At 43.8% G+C, this 12881-nt stretch overlaps 1 protein-coding gene across 1 annotated transcript in view; it reads right to left on the bottom strand.

The window, feature by feature from the left end:
• Positions 1-1194: 1194 nt before the first annotated feature.
• map3k10 (mitogen-activated protein kinase kinase kinase 10) overlaps positions 1195-12881 on the bottom strand; it is a 29715-nt gene continuing 18028 nt past the window's right edge. Inside the window, exons 2-11 of the mRNA XM_044031994.1 lie at positions 8952-9132; positions 7840-7988; positions 6321-6496; positions 5996-6242; positions 5331-5453; positions 4868-5006; positions 4459-4571; positions 4058-4362; positions 3337-3871; positions 1195-3153 (exon numbers count right to left, since the gene is read on the bottom strand). Of these exons, the coding sequence (XP_043887929.1) occupies positions 2753-3153; positions 3337-3871; positions 4058-4362; positions 4459-4571; positions 4868-5006; positions 5331-5453; positions 5996-6242; positions 6321-6496; positions 7840-7988; positions 8952-9132 (2369 nt within the window). The 3' untranslated portion in view covers positions 1195-2752. The remainder of the gene's footprint in view (positions 3154-3336; positions 3872-4057; positions 4363-4458; positions 4572-4867; positions 5007-5330; positions 5454-5995; positions 6243-6320; positions 6497-7839; positions 7989-8951; positions 9133-12881) is intronic.

Raw genomic sequence — 12881 nt, 5'->3', positions numbered from 1 at the left:
CATGGAAGTGAAGATGGGTTGCTGGGCAACAGGCTGGCGTCTTGATGGGTGTTTGATTGGCGGTCACACTGACAACAGAGCAGTGAAGTGTGTGTGTGTGTGTGTGTGTGTGTGTCTGTGTAAAATGTCACATTTAGTTTATATTATTGAATTGATTCCTTTCCTCACACCTCACATTTAAACCAAAAATCGTGCCTGCAGTGTCTGAGGGAGAGAGAGAGACAGAGAGAGAGAGAGGCTGTCGGAATACATTACACAGAGAAAAACAGCAGGCTTGGAAATTACATCATAGGGCACAGTAGTGACACCTAGGGGGGTTAAACTGTTACTGCGTGTGTCTTTGTCTCACTAAGCATCAGGCAAAAACAAACCATAAATGCTCATCTGGTGAAATCAGGTCAAATGCTGATGTAATTGTACTTTTTCTAGTGTTTTTCTCTTGTGGCACGTCACTGAAAGAAAATACTGCAGACGCTCACACAGCCTCAGTGAGAGACGGACACTCAGATTCAAAGAGACATAAAACAAGCACCTGTGTTTGTCTCGTGTCTCTTTGTAGTCGTTTTGTCTCCCTCTGCCATGGTTGTATGTGTCTTTGTAGTCATTTTTATCTCTGTGGTTGCTTTGTGTCTTTGTGCTCATTTTAGTCTCTTTTAGACTCTGTTTTGTGTATAATTAAGTTTATGATGTGAAATATTAACGGTCTCCTCTTATATTTATACTTTATACTTACTTCTACTTTTAATAACCTTCAAATATTGTCTGCTGTATTATTGTCTTAAAGTGAAAATATTTGAGTAAATGAGATTGTTTTAAGGATTACTATAATTCTATATTTTCATAAATTTTATACACTTTTTTATCTGCATTTGTAAATACAATAATTCAGCTATTCTTTCCACTTTGACACAAGCAATAACTTGGACTCAATGATGCACTGACTAGATTTTGGTGGCCTCATAAAATTTGTCTTTGGCCTCTGGAACATTGACTTCCAGAGAAGTGTTGATCAACGTAGGCATTAAATTCTAGTTTGATTATACTTCTGTACTTTTATTTATTCTGAATATATAGGGCTTATAATAAAGTCCTTTTTTTTTATCACTGACTTTACATAAAGAAAACATAAAGAAAAGTTTTTCTCAGTCACATGATCTGATAATTACATACATAGCACAAAAATAAACATGGCACTGACACTGAAGCATCTTTCTTTTTTATTTTCTGCTTGTCATTCATCACAGATCCCACATAATTCCTCGTTGAATCCCAGAAATGACACAGGTTAGGACTGGAGACAACACGGACGCTTCAGTGAGCAGTTTCCTAGGGTTTCCTTGGTTTTTTTTCCTGTTGTATTAACAAATATATACAGATATCCCAGGAAGAGCATTGTAATAATAATAATAATAATAATATAATTAATCCTTTTCCAATAATAACAATAAAGGTAATAAATACTCAAGAGTTCTTAACCACACAGGAAGAATGAGTTCAAACACACTCTTCTGCTAACGGGATTGTCCTGATCCCATACAAATAGTAAAACACACACTCGTAATCACACTCACACACTCACCGAGAGAAATGTCCACAGTCAAGTACGTACTATACCAACCTGCGGCCACGCTGAACTGCCCCCCCCATACAAAAACACAACTCCAGAGACAGAGAGACAGAATGTGCCGAGTCCACACCGGTCCACAGAGATGAACTGGTCGCACGCCGCGGCTCCTAAAGTGCCACTGATGTTGAACACAGCAGGTCAGAGAGGAGAGAATGTGAAGCTTCGACTTGGTCCTACATAAATATGAGGTTGACGTTAAAATCAGGTAGTTTGTTTCCCTTAATGTTGGCGTCCGTGTTTAGTGGCGTGAGTAGGTGTTTTTTTAAAAACGAACAAACAAAAAACAGGTGCGACTGTGCACCGGCACACAAATATGGACCCATACATACAGTCATTTACACACATTCACACCTGGGCTGCCAAACCAATAGAAAATCACTTTTGCTAACAGGTTGCAACAGGAATGGTGCAAACACTGAGAAAATAAACTCTATTTCTTTTTTCTTTTTTTTTAAAGTAATGTACAAGGCTGAGGATATCGCCGGGCCACCAGTGCGTTGAGAAGACGATGACCCTCCCTCCTCCATGCAGATGATGAGATGACATGTGAGGATTGAACCCGGCAGAAGTACGGGACGTGCAAAATAAGAACAAGGACACTCTCTATATGAAGACATTTTGTTCTCGAGAGAAGACAACCTGGAACAACAGACGTGTATGTGAGCAACGAGACGGCGTTTGTGGTCTTTGGAGTAAAAAGGCAGAGAAGCTGCGAGCAAACAGACGAGCAAAAGCACGAGCAGATGAGCGAGAACGATTAGTGAGCGACGATAAAAAGCAAAGTTGCCCCTTAAGCACTTAAATGGCTTTTGAAGTTTGTGAGCCTTGAAGGAAAAGCAATCTAATCACGGGGCACTAAGGAGAAAGTAGAGATGGCCCATGAGGAGGGAAAGAAAAGAGGTGTCGGGTAAAGTGGGCACTGTAGGTGAGCACACTTCAAGGCCCCTCAGAGTCATGCAGGTTAAAGTGTTCTGTCGCTGTCAAGAGTTTACACCTTATTAGGACACTAAAGAGGGGACGGCTTCATATATGTGTGAGTTTTTTGCACACGTCTATGAGTGCACTTTGCTCGGCTCAGACACCAGAAGGCATTCTCTATTGGGATGATGCTGAAATGTTTCACTATCAGTACTGCTGTCCACACAGAGTGGCAGGCTTCCTCTGTCCACACAGAGGGACGGTAGGGTCCGAACTCTGGCCCTCCATGTCCATGTCCATCAGGTTGGGTCGCGCTGCACTGGCGCCGCTGTCTCCTGAACCCAGCGGGCTTTCGCAGCTGCTGCCTGGAGACGAGCTGAGGGTCCGGGAGAGAGAGCCCAGCTTCCACGGGTCGGCTCGCATCCGGACCGGCGTGGGCCGCGGCCGGGGGGCAAACTCCAGAGTCTTGGGTCTCTCCATGGGGCTGATAAGGCTGTGAGGATCTGGGTCAGGGATTGGCGGAGCGGGGGCTTTACGGCGATGGGGGACTGGGAAAATGGTGGCGGGGTCAGGGAGACGGGGGATGTCAAGGGCGATGTCCTGTGTGCCTGAATAATGAAGGAGAGAGAGAGTAATGCACATCAGAAAATGTTCCCTGGTTCCACCCTCTCATGTTTAAAATGTTTGGGTGAAATAAAACATCGCATGAGGGAAATATTCAACAAATATTGGATGAATTGTTAGCAGACAAAATGAATCCTCAGAACAGACATAATCCTTTAATATTGTACCTTTGTTTGTTTTGTTTTGTTGTGCCCCTGGTGGAGGAGGCATGGGCATGCTCCCATCCGACGGCGTCCTGCGGTGTCCCAGGGTTTGGGCTCTGGGTCGTATCGCCCCGTCTGAAGGAGTGCGTCTGTGTCCTCTGTTCACGGCCATGGCTGCAGACACATGAGTGGGCGTGAGCGACTGGTTGGGCTCCTTCTTAAAGCTCTCTGCCCGCAGGTCTAAAAGCGGGTTGAGGGCAGGGGTCGGTAGAGCGGCCGGTGTTTTGACCCCCATCATCGGAGTCAGGGGGTAGTCGTCTGGGTCTGAGGGGAGGAGGGACTTTGTGGAGTTGCAGTCAGACAGAGAGGACAGAGAAAGGAGTGTTACAGAGGGAGAAGGGTCCATGCTGGGCAGCGCGGAGTCATGATGCCTCGACAGGGACAGGGAGAGGTTTCGGCTGGGTGGAGAGGTGCTGCGACGGAAACGTCCCGTCCGCTGAAAGAGACCCTCCTTCTTCTTTCGCTGTTCCTCTCTGAGGTCCTGCTCATCCTGAAGCACCTGACGGCAACATAATGTGACATTAACATGCTGTGGTGCCACTAAAGGGTTACACTGACTGTGAGAACATCAGCAAAGAGCAAACCAACGTTGTACACCGTGGACAGACTGCCAGTCCATCGCAGGGAGACATAGAGACAAACAACCCACTCTCACACCTGCATGTTTTTTCTACGTTTGTGTCACCTGCAGTTTCCCCAGCTGCAGCAGGTCTTGTCCGAGGGCGACAGATGCGAGCAGAGACGCACAACCCAGCAACAACATGTCACTCTTCTTCCTCTGGTTGCAGCGACGGAGCGAGTCCTGGTAGCTCACCCCTGACCCCAGGCCTCCAGGGCCCTGACAGGAGCTGACGTTAGGAACCCCAATGCCAGGCACGGTGTTGGGTCCCAGGCTGCCCCACAGAGACCCCGAGTCCTCGGCAGCTCCGTTACTGCTGGTCTCCGAGGGCTGCAAGGACCCGGGTGAGTCCTCAAACTCACAGCACTCCTCTGTTACAAAAAAGACCAGCGGAAATAAAAGACAAGGGTTAGGTAAAAGTCAGAGTTAGTCATGCAGAGCCCATAATAATAATAATCAGCTCTCACCCATTTCATTGAGGCTGGAGAAGCCAGCGGTCATCGGTGCATGTTTGGGAGATTTGCCCAGATTTGGGGCACTGGAGGACCAAACTTTGCTTCCCTCACCAAGTGATTTCAGCCTAAAAACAGAGACATACATGAGGATTGTTTTTCTTCAAATACAAGGCATTGACAACAACAGTGAGCACAACAATCACAACAGTAAACTTCAACATATCATAATAAGTCAGATTCTGGCTGCACAGCTGACCTTAGAAGTGATTCAAATGTTGTTTTTTTATGTCTGTGGAAGCAGCATAAACATATAATATGATCTGAGAGCAGACTGTGCTGAGCAGTTTGTCGTCTGTGTGTTTTTGACAGTATAATCAAAGTTTTTATTCACAACAATAATACAAGTAAACCATCAACGCACTTCTCCTCCCCGCCGACCCTCTCTCTCTGGTGGGTGGAGCTCGGTCCCCAGGTGCGTCCTTTCTTCTTGTTCGTCGTCAGGTCTTCCTTCTTGCACACGGCGCTGCGTCCCCACGTCTTGCTGCCGTCGCTAGGCGTCACTGAGACAAACAGCCAAAGCACATCACATAACTTTAACTGTGACACACAGGTTTGGATCATGAGAACAATCACCTAAAGTCTACAGACGAGTGCAAAACACAGCGCGTCCTAATGTTAAGAAAACAGTACAAGAATAAAACCAAAACTAAGGTTCATTCAGTTCAAAATGAGGTCATTTAGACATAGTTTAAAAGATTCTGCAACCTGCTGTGGAGATGAAGTAACACTTAGCATTTTTATTGTACGTCTTAAAAAATAGTCACTATTGAAGATCTTTTTTGACAAGTGCTGTGATGGCTTTGTTTCTGGGTGTTAGCGCTCACATCTAATGGCTCTCAGTCGTGGTATGACCCCCGGGCTGGCAGGTGGAGTGGTGCTCTCGCTCCCCTGGGTCTTCCTCTTGTCCACACTGGGAGACGCCTGCACTGTGATCTTATGCTCAAAGCCTGCGGGACACAAAGAGAGAACATGTGCCACGTCATTGTCCATTTCTTCTGCACTTTACCTCATTATGTCTCTCCTTTAATTGCCTCCCTTTAACTTTTATATTCTGGTGTTAGGAAGAAGAGATGTTGCATCTCAATGGGACCTTCCTGACTAAATAAAGGATAAATAAATACTAATCTGATCTGAACTAATTATGATATGATATACAAAATCTCTTATCTTGTGTTAAAATTCTGTTACAGTACGTTTGACATATAATCCAATTACTTACCTTTAAATAGTCCAACATTTATCAAACTAGTAAATAAATAAATAACACATGAAAAATTCTCTCAATTTGTTATTATTATTAACCTTTCATATCTTCTCATAACATGATTACCCTGATGTTTCCATTTCAGCCAATTTCCCTTTATTTGACCTCTTCTTTATCGATTTATATATTATAAAGAGATGTTACTTCGTTGTTGTTGTTGTTGTTGTTGTTGTTCGACCTAGATTGGGCACAGTGAATCAAGCTGTAGTTCCCTCCTTCACTCACCAGAGGGCAGACTGATGCAGTTGCTGTCGCGGCCCAGCTTCAGTAACCTGCTCTTCTTGAAGTGGCCTTTCCTCTTCTTCACGCTGGGTTTCTCCTGGTACATCTGGTGGATGATGATGTTCAGCTCTCGCTCCACAATGTCAATCTCCCTCTCGGCCAGCTCCTGCTCTCTCCTCCTGAGCTGCTCCTCCTGCTCCCGCTGCTCCTCTGCTGCTCGAGCCAACGCCTCCTCCCAGGACCTCAGCTCCTGAGGAGAGGAGAGGAGAGGAATAAAATAAATAAACAAGCAGTCAGTGCTGGATCTGGATGTGGTCGGATCTCTCACCTTCTCTTTGGCCCGGAGCTCGTCAAACATCTGCTGGATCTCCAGCCTCCAGTCCTCTTGTAAGGAGTGGAACGACTCCAGTGGCATCTGGAACATGGCCGACTGCTCGATGGCCAGCAGTCGCCTCAGGATGCTGGTGAACGAGGGCCTGCTGCGGGGGTTCGGGCTCCAACACTCTGAGGGACAAACACATGAGGAGGAGAAGGAGGACAGGAAGAAGAAGAAGAAGAAGAACACATGTTACAGGAAAACACAAACAGGTCAATTCAAGGGGGAAAAAAGTGTTTGTGTTTTCTATTTTAAAGTTGTTTGGCAGTTCACGTAAAGCATACAGCTACAGATGGCTGGCTGGATGGATCATACACTAAAGAAACACTTAAACCTTCACAATAGTTTGCAGATCATCAAATGAACAGAAAGAGGACTGAACGATGCTCTGTAAATGTTTCCTGTTTTCCTCTCTGGTAGGAGACACAACAACAACAGAAGAAGAGACAGAGTGCAAGATGGGACAGCATATGGCGACCGTTGTGAGCCAAAGTCTGACTGACAGTGTTGTGGAAACATGGTGCACATGGAGCACTTTTCAGGCAGGATGAATTAGCATAAAGAGTGTTCGGATAAAGTCGGAGGCAGAGGAGATGAAAGAGAGACGATGACAAGAGTAAACAAGAGTGTGGAAGGCAGCGAGGCGTGACCACGGTGAGACGAACGGATGAACGCGGATCACATGAACCGATGAGGGGAGCGAGGAGGAAAAGAGCTGCAGCAGCAGAAGTGGACGGAGGTGAGTGAAGTCTGATGTTGGCTCGACAGTTTGAGAGAAACAACTCCACCTCTTTTATTAATTACCCACTGTGCAGCTTAATCACTCGCATGAAAAGCAGCCAGGAAAACACATTCAGGCAAAGTGGATTTAAGACACCTGAACTGAGAAACAAGAGCCACTTAATTCTCCAACACTGGCAACACAGCACTGCCGGGATTATTTGCAAGGTGAAAAAATGCAGCCTCAGGTGCGAGACTGCACAAGGAGTACAGTGAAAAGCAGTTTTGAATGTACAGTATGTGCTGTAACAAAGTATTTTAAACTTTATTTATGAAAGTAAGACAAAACAGTAACTAACGCTCCAAATTGAAAGACATACATACATATGGCTATCTTGGATGTAATCATCTCTTATAGCGCTTTCACACTGGCTTTTGTTCCGTTTAGAACCTTAGTGCTCTCAGCAAACCGGCTCACACCATTTAAGCAGAACCAACGCTCCACCGCCCTATGGCACAACATGAGCAACAGTGGCAACACGGCAAATTGGTTAAAGCCTCTGGGAGTTTTTCTTTCTGTGAATTCAGAAAATTGTGTTTATCTATCTATCTAACTGCTGATGATTCCTTCCTCTCCTTCAGCACTTTCACTAGTATGTTGTCCTTCCTTCTGCTTCCTATACAGTGGAAACTGACACGCCCACTGATGACATAACCATCTATGAGTGTGTCCAAGCGGTCACCGGCTTACCTCCCAGAAGCTGAGCAAAAGGTTCGGGGCAGGTTGACGGGATGGGAAGTGTGAGCTTGTTCATGGCGACGCCGTACGCCACGGCGAGGGCGTCAATCTCCCGGTAAGGAACCTCGCCGGTCAGCAGCTCCCACAGTAACACGCCAAAACTAGAAGAGACGAGAGAGAGAGAGAGAGAGAGAGAGAGAATTTATTCCACCTCTGACAACAAAAACCCTTCACACAGAACGATAATCACCGCCTCCTTTCAGCAACCGCACTTCCAAATATACTGCAGGTCACTGCATTAAGACAGACTCAGCACTGATGAAGGAGACAAGACACAGTAAAAGGATCCGGAGTAAAATGAGCTTGAAATAAAAATGAAAGGCGACACAAGCTTTGTTGTTGTGTCAGGAAAAAAGGATTATTGTAATATATTGTATAATATAATGTCAAATGTTTTACGTTTAACATAATAACACTTATAATATGATTTTACTTTTACTTTTTTTACAAACTTTTAATCAATTTCTACAAAAAGAGAGATCATCTCTGTAGCACAATTACGTGGGAAAGAGTTTTATTTAGGGACGGGAATCTGTATCAGTCTGAATCTGGATCACTCGAATATCGGCCAGATAAAAATGTAGAATCAAATATAATCCTATATATATCGCATGTTTCACTATGCACATACTGAAACATGTAAATAAAAGTCAGTAAAAGCATTTTAGCTGAGTCATGTTTGGGCTGTTTATTTCTTCTTTTTTTGTGAGAACAATATTTGTTACACAGCTGGAGAATTATATCTTTGGAATGTTAACAGCTTCATAAATGGTCTAAAATGACTGTATCGCACTAATATCGGTATCGTTAGACACTTGAGTTTGCGATATTGGACACAAAAAAGTGGTATCGTCCCATCCCTAATTTCATTGCAGTGTTAACTACATATGAAACCATAACCTGATTAACCACATGTAAAATCATTTAATCTGATCATGTTGGATTTAACTGAACTAAGTGTCCCCTGATCACCTGCCAGGACGTTTGTCACTGTATAAATGAGCAGAACAAGCAGATAGACAGACACACACACACACACAGACGGACAGATGTGAGTGCTGTACCTCCACACATCGCTGCTCTTGGAGAAAAGGGAGAGCTTGATGACCTCCGGTGCCATCCATGCATAGGTTCCTGCTGCGCTCATCTTGGTGGTCTGGTGCCACTCTCTGGCCAGACCGAAGTCTGTGATCTTTAGGATTTCCCTGCTCAGGTCGTCGCCCTCCACCGGCTCCAGGATGAGGACTGAGGAAAGGTAGGCATGACACACAGTTAATAAATACACCAAACAATTGTTTCATGAATCTGACTAGATGCTGGTTTTCTTACTTATGGAAGACAGTGAAAGATTTTTAAGTTTTGCAATGTTGGAAAGAACAAAACAAGCAAACAATGAGGCCTCTATATGAACTTTGTGACACTGGGATATGTTTGCATATTTACTGTACAGATAAAATCCTTAAAGGAAAAATAGAACATAGATAACCAAGCATTTATAATGTGTAGGTTATGGGTAGCCAATGTGGACAAAAATAATACCAAAACAAAAAAGTCTCACATCAGTCAATAGCAATAATGATCACAAAGCTGAAGACATCATTAATTGTGGTTTTAGACTTTTTTTCATGGACAGAAAACACTAAAAACAGAGAATTGTTCCACAAATCTGAGGCTAAACATTAATGTGTGTTAATAATAGTGCATAAATATTATATCAACATATGTAGAACCACTATTATTGAAGAAAATGATACCGCAGTATATATTATTATTGAATTATGTGTAGAATATACAAACAACAAGGTCTTGCTGATTTAATGTGCTTTTCTTATCAACAACCACTCACATTAAAATGCATTACATAACTGTTTTATATGACCATGAAGTCCAGTTTCATACTCAAATCAACTACACCTGATTTCAAAATAAGTAAATACACAGAGACTGTGGTTAAGTAGGAAGCGTGGGTCAACTTCCATCTGGAAGGTCACGGGGGTTTGATCCCCGACTCCTATAATTTACAGACACCAAATTGCTCCTGGCAGCTGTGCCTGTAGCATGTGAAAGAGTGTAAATTATGTGTAACAGAAAAGAACATATATATGTATATATACATATATGTATATATATATGTACATACACATATATACAGTAGATGTGGTGCATGAGTGTGTGTGAATGTCAGACTTTGTGGTGTAGTGTGGACATCAAGGCAAACACTGTATATGAATATGGGCCGTTTACAGTAAGTGTAGAAAGGTGACGATGTGCAATAACATGTTTACAATGGAGGTGTGGCCAGTGTGACAGTGTGTTGTAGTGTAAGTGTCCCTTCACGTCCAGCAGTGAGTGTGTCTGAAAAGTAATGTCCACATAGACTTTCACCTTCATCCCTCAATCTTTCTCTGTTTTTCCCTTTCCCTCTTTCATCCATGGACAAAGTGCAACTTCCTCCTTCACTTCCGTGTGAGTGCTGGCTATGGAAATGTTTATAGTGTACACAGTTCAAAGGCTCTGGGAGCTCTCTCTCTCTCTCTCTCTCTCTCTCTGTGTCTCTCTCTCTGTCTCTTATCTACAGGCGTATGCAAAAGGTGGTGGGGACAGGCTGCACACACAGCAGCATCTCTGTTTACACACACACACACACACACACACACACATGTGATGTAGGTGTGCCTCTGTGTGCTCTACTCTGTGTCAGACTCTCACAGTTTCACTGATACCGAACTGGTCTCAGGTCAGTCTGCTGATATTTCTGGAGTCAACAATAAAGTGACAGTGCGAAAGTGCATTTATTTGAGTAGAAGTCCTACTTTTTAAGTAAGTGTCAAACTCATTGTAAGTCAGGGCCCACGCACAGAGCAGTGTCATCTCAAGTGGGCCGGACGAGTAAAATAATAGCATAATAACCTATAAACAACACGTTTTACATTCACAAAACATATTATGAAAATGTTATGCTTAAGTTGACCATTTACACATGTGTGTTGCAACACACACATCACAGTGGGTCTACAAAGGTACAAAACATTTAGTCACAGGTTCTCTGGAACTAAAAATTCTAGTATTTCACGTATGATTAGAACATGCCAATATCTAGAAATAATTTTACTACACGTAGTATTCCTGAAACTAAAATGGGAGCTAATAAAAATACGACCCCAGGGGACAAATTAGGAATTACTGTCTGAATAACTACATAATTGTAGTTATTTATCTTCAATGTAGTGTTAACTTAACTGCTCTGCTTCTGGACAGTAGTCGAGGAAGCGCAGGGGACACATTATAACCTCCAGGGCTGAAGCTGTGGCTACTCCAGGTTAACACCCTTACGTCTACAGATCCAGGTAGAACAGGTGGACACTCAGGTGATCTGGAGTGTTTATTTCTCTCAACAGGCTCGGAACACAACACGTATTTACCCCACTTCATAGTGACTAATGCCCGTACACCGTACGCCGGCTTCTCTCACTTCACAGCACTGCTCACTCTCTCTCTCTCTCCCTGCACGTACACTTGCTCTGCTCTTAAAGGAGCCGCAACATTCTTACAACAGTAGTTGACACAAATTCATCTTGTGGGCCAGATTGGACCTTCTGGCGGGCCGGGTTCTGGCCTGCAGGCCATACATTTGACACCCGTGCTTTAGTGTTCAATTCAATTAGAATGAATGGATTTGTATGATGCAGCAACCCGCGGGCAGTATTTGACTGTATCAGGTCAAGTTTAACTTTAATTTGTTGATTAACCATTTCATTATTAACAGGTAATTTGATGCGTGGCAGTTTGGGCACAATCAGCTCCTTCTCCTTCTACAATAAAACATACAGGTTCATTATCCAATCAAGCTCTGAACATTCTAGATAAAAAAGCCAATTCGCTGTTCATTGTTATAAACTATTGAGTTTTGAAAGCCTCATTGATCTCTGCTTTGTAAAAATGAATTTTCAAATGTGTCAGTAATCCAGCACCCGAGCCACTCTGTGGTTTCATCCAAAGACTCTGTCAATAACAGCTGTAAAATATCAACACTGCAGAACTACATTCGGACAGTCAGCTTTTAAATTGAGATAAATTGTGTGATAAATGATACCTTCAGAAAGCAGTAATTCTGACTTTCCACCACTATGTGACTACATAAGTGCGGGCTGATGCTGACAGTGAAAATAAGCCACTGTAATCCTCCGCTTCTGAAACTGTTGCCTCAGTGAGGGACAACTGTCTCCTCAGGGTCCTATCTCTCTGTGTCTCTGTCTCTCTCTCTCTGTCTGTCAGTGTGTGTGTGTGTGTGTTTTGATGGAGCCGGACAGACTAGGTTTGCATAAACAGATAGGTGTGTCGTCCCCCTCACACTCTACCTTCCCACATTTGTTTTTGTTTCAGAGGCTGATGGCAAAGCAGGGAGGGAGACAGAAACTGAATGGAAAAAACATTTACAGATACTGAACGTGTGAGCGAAGCAGCACCTCCAGCTGCTCCCACTCTGCCTCTCTCTTCCTGACGTAATCACACCGTGACACTTCCACACCTTGAGAACATCTCGACGCTGCCTCCTAACACCACCTGCATGTGTTCACGTTCCCCCAACCATTTCATTTCATGTGTCAAACACAAAGTAGTCCGACATGTTTGAGAAACCTGCAGTTAAATAACACCTGACAAGGGTGTGGGAAGCATCACGGCACATTTCGTCACATGTGAAGTCCTGAAGGGTAGTGTTGACTTTTTACACGAGCACTGTTCAAAATGTTATCTCAAAATAGACGACACGTGACCGGGAACAGAAAGCAAGACATCATCCCTGCAAAACTCCTTGGTTACGACAGAGTCGCCCATAGCAACAGGCTTCACAATAAACATCACTCCGAGGCTTGGATGTGTCCTTCATTCACATACTCACACTGCCTGATATCACAAACATGACAACGTGAGACTTCATTACAATGGCAGCGTTTCATCAGTGGCAGTGATCAACAGTAACAGCTGCTGCAGAT

The sequence above is a fragment of the Solea senegalensis genome, linkage group LG8 (assembly GCF_019176455.1).
Source record: "Solea senegalensis isolate Sse05_10M linkage group LG8, IFAPA_SoseM_1, whole genome shotgun sequence".
Taxonomy (NCBI): domain Eukaryota; kingdom Metazoa; phylum Chordata; class Actinopteri; order Pleuronectiformes; family Soleidae; genus Solea; species Solea senegalensis.
This window is presented reverse-complemented; position numbering and strand designations above follow the sequence as displayed.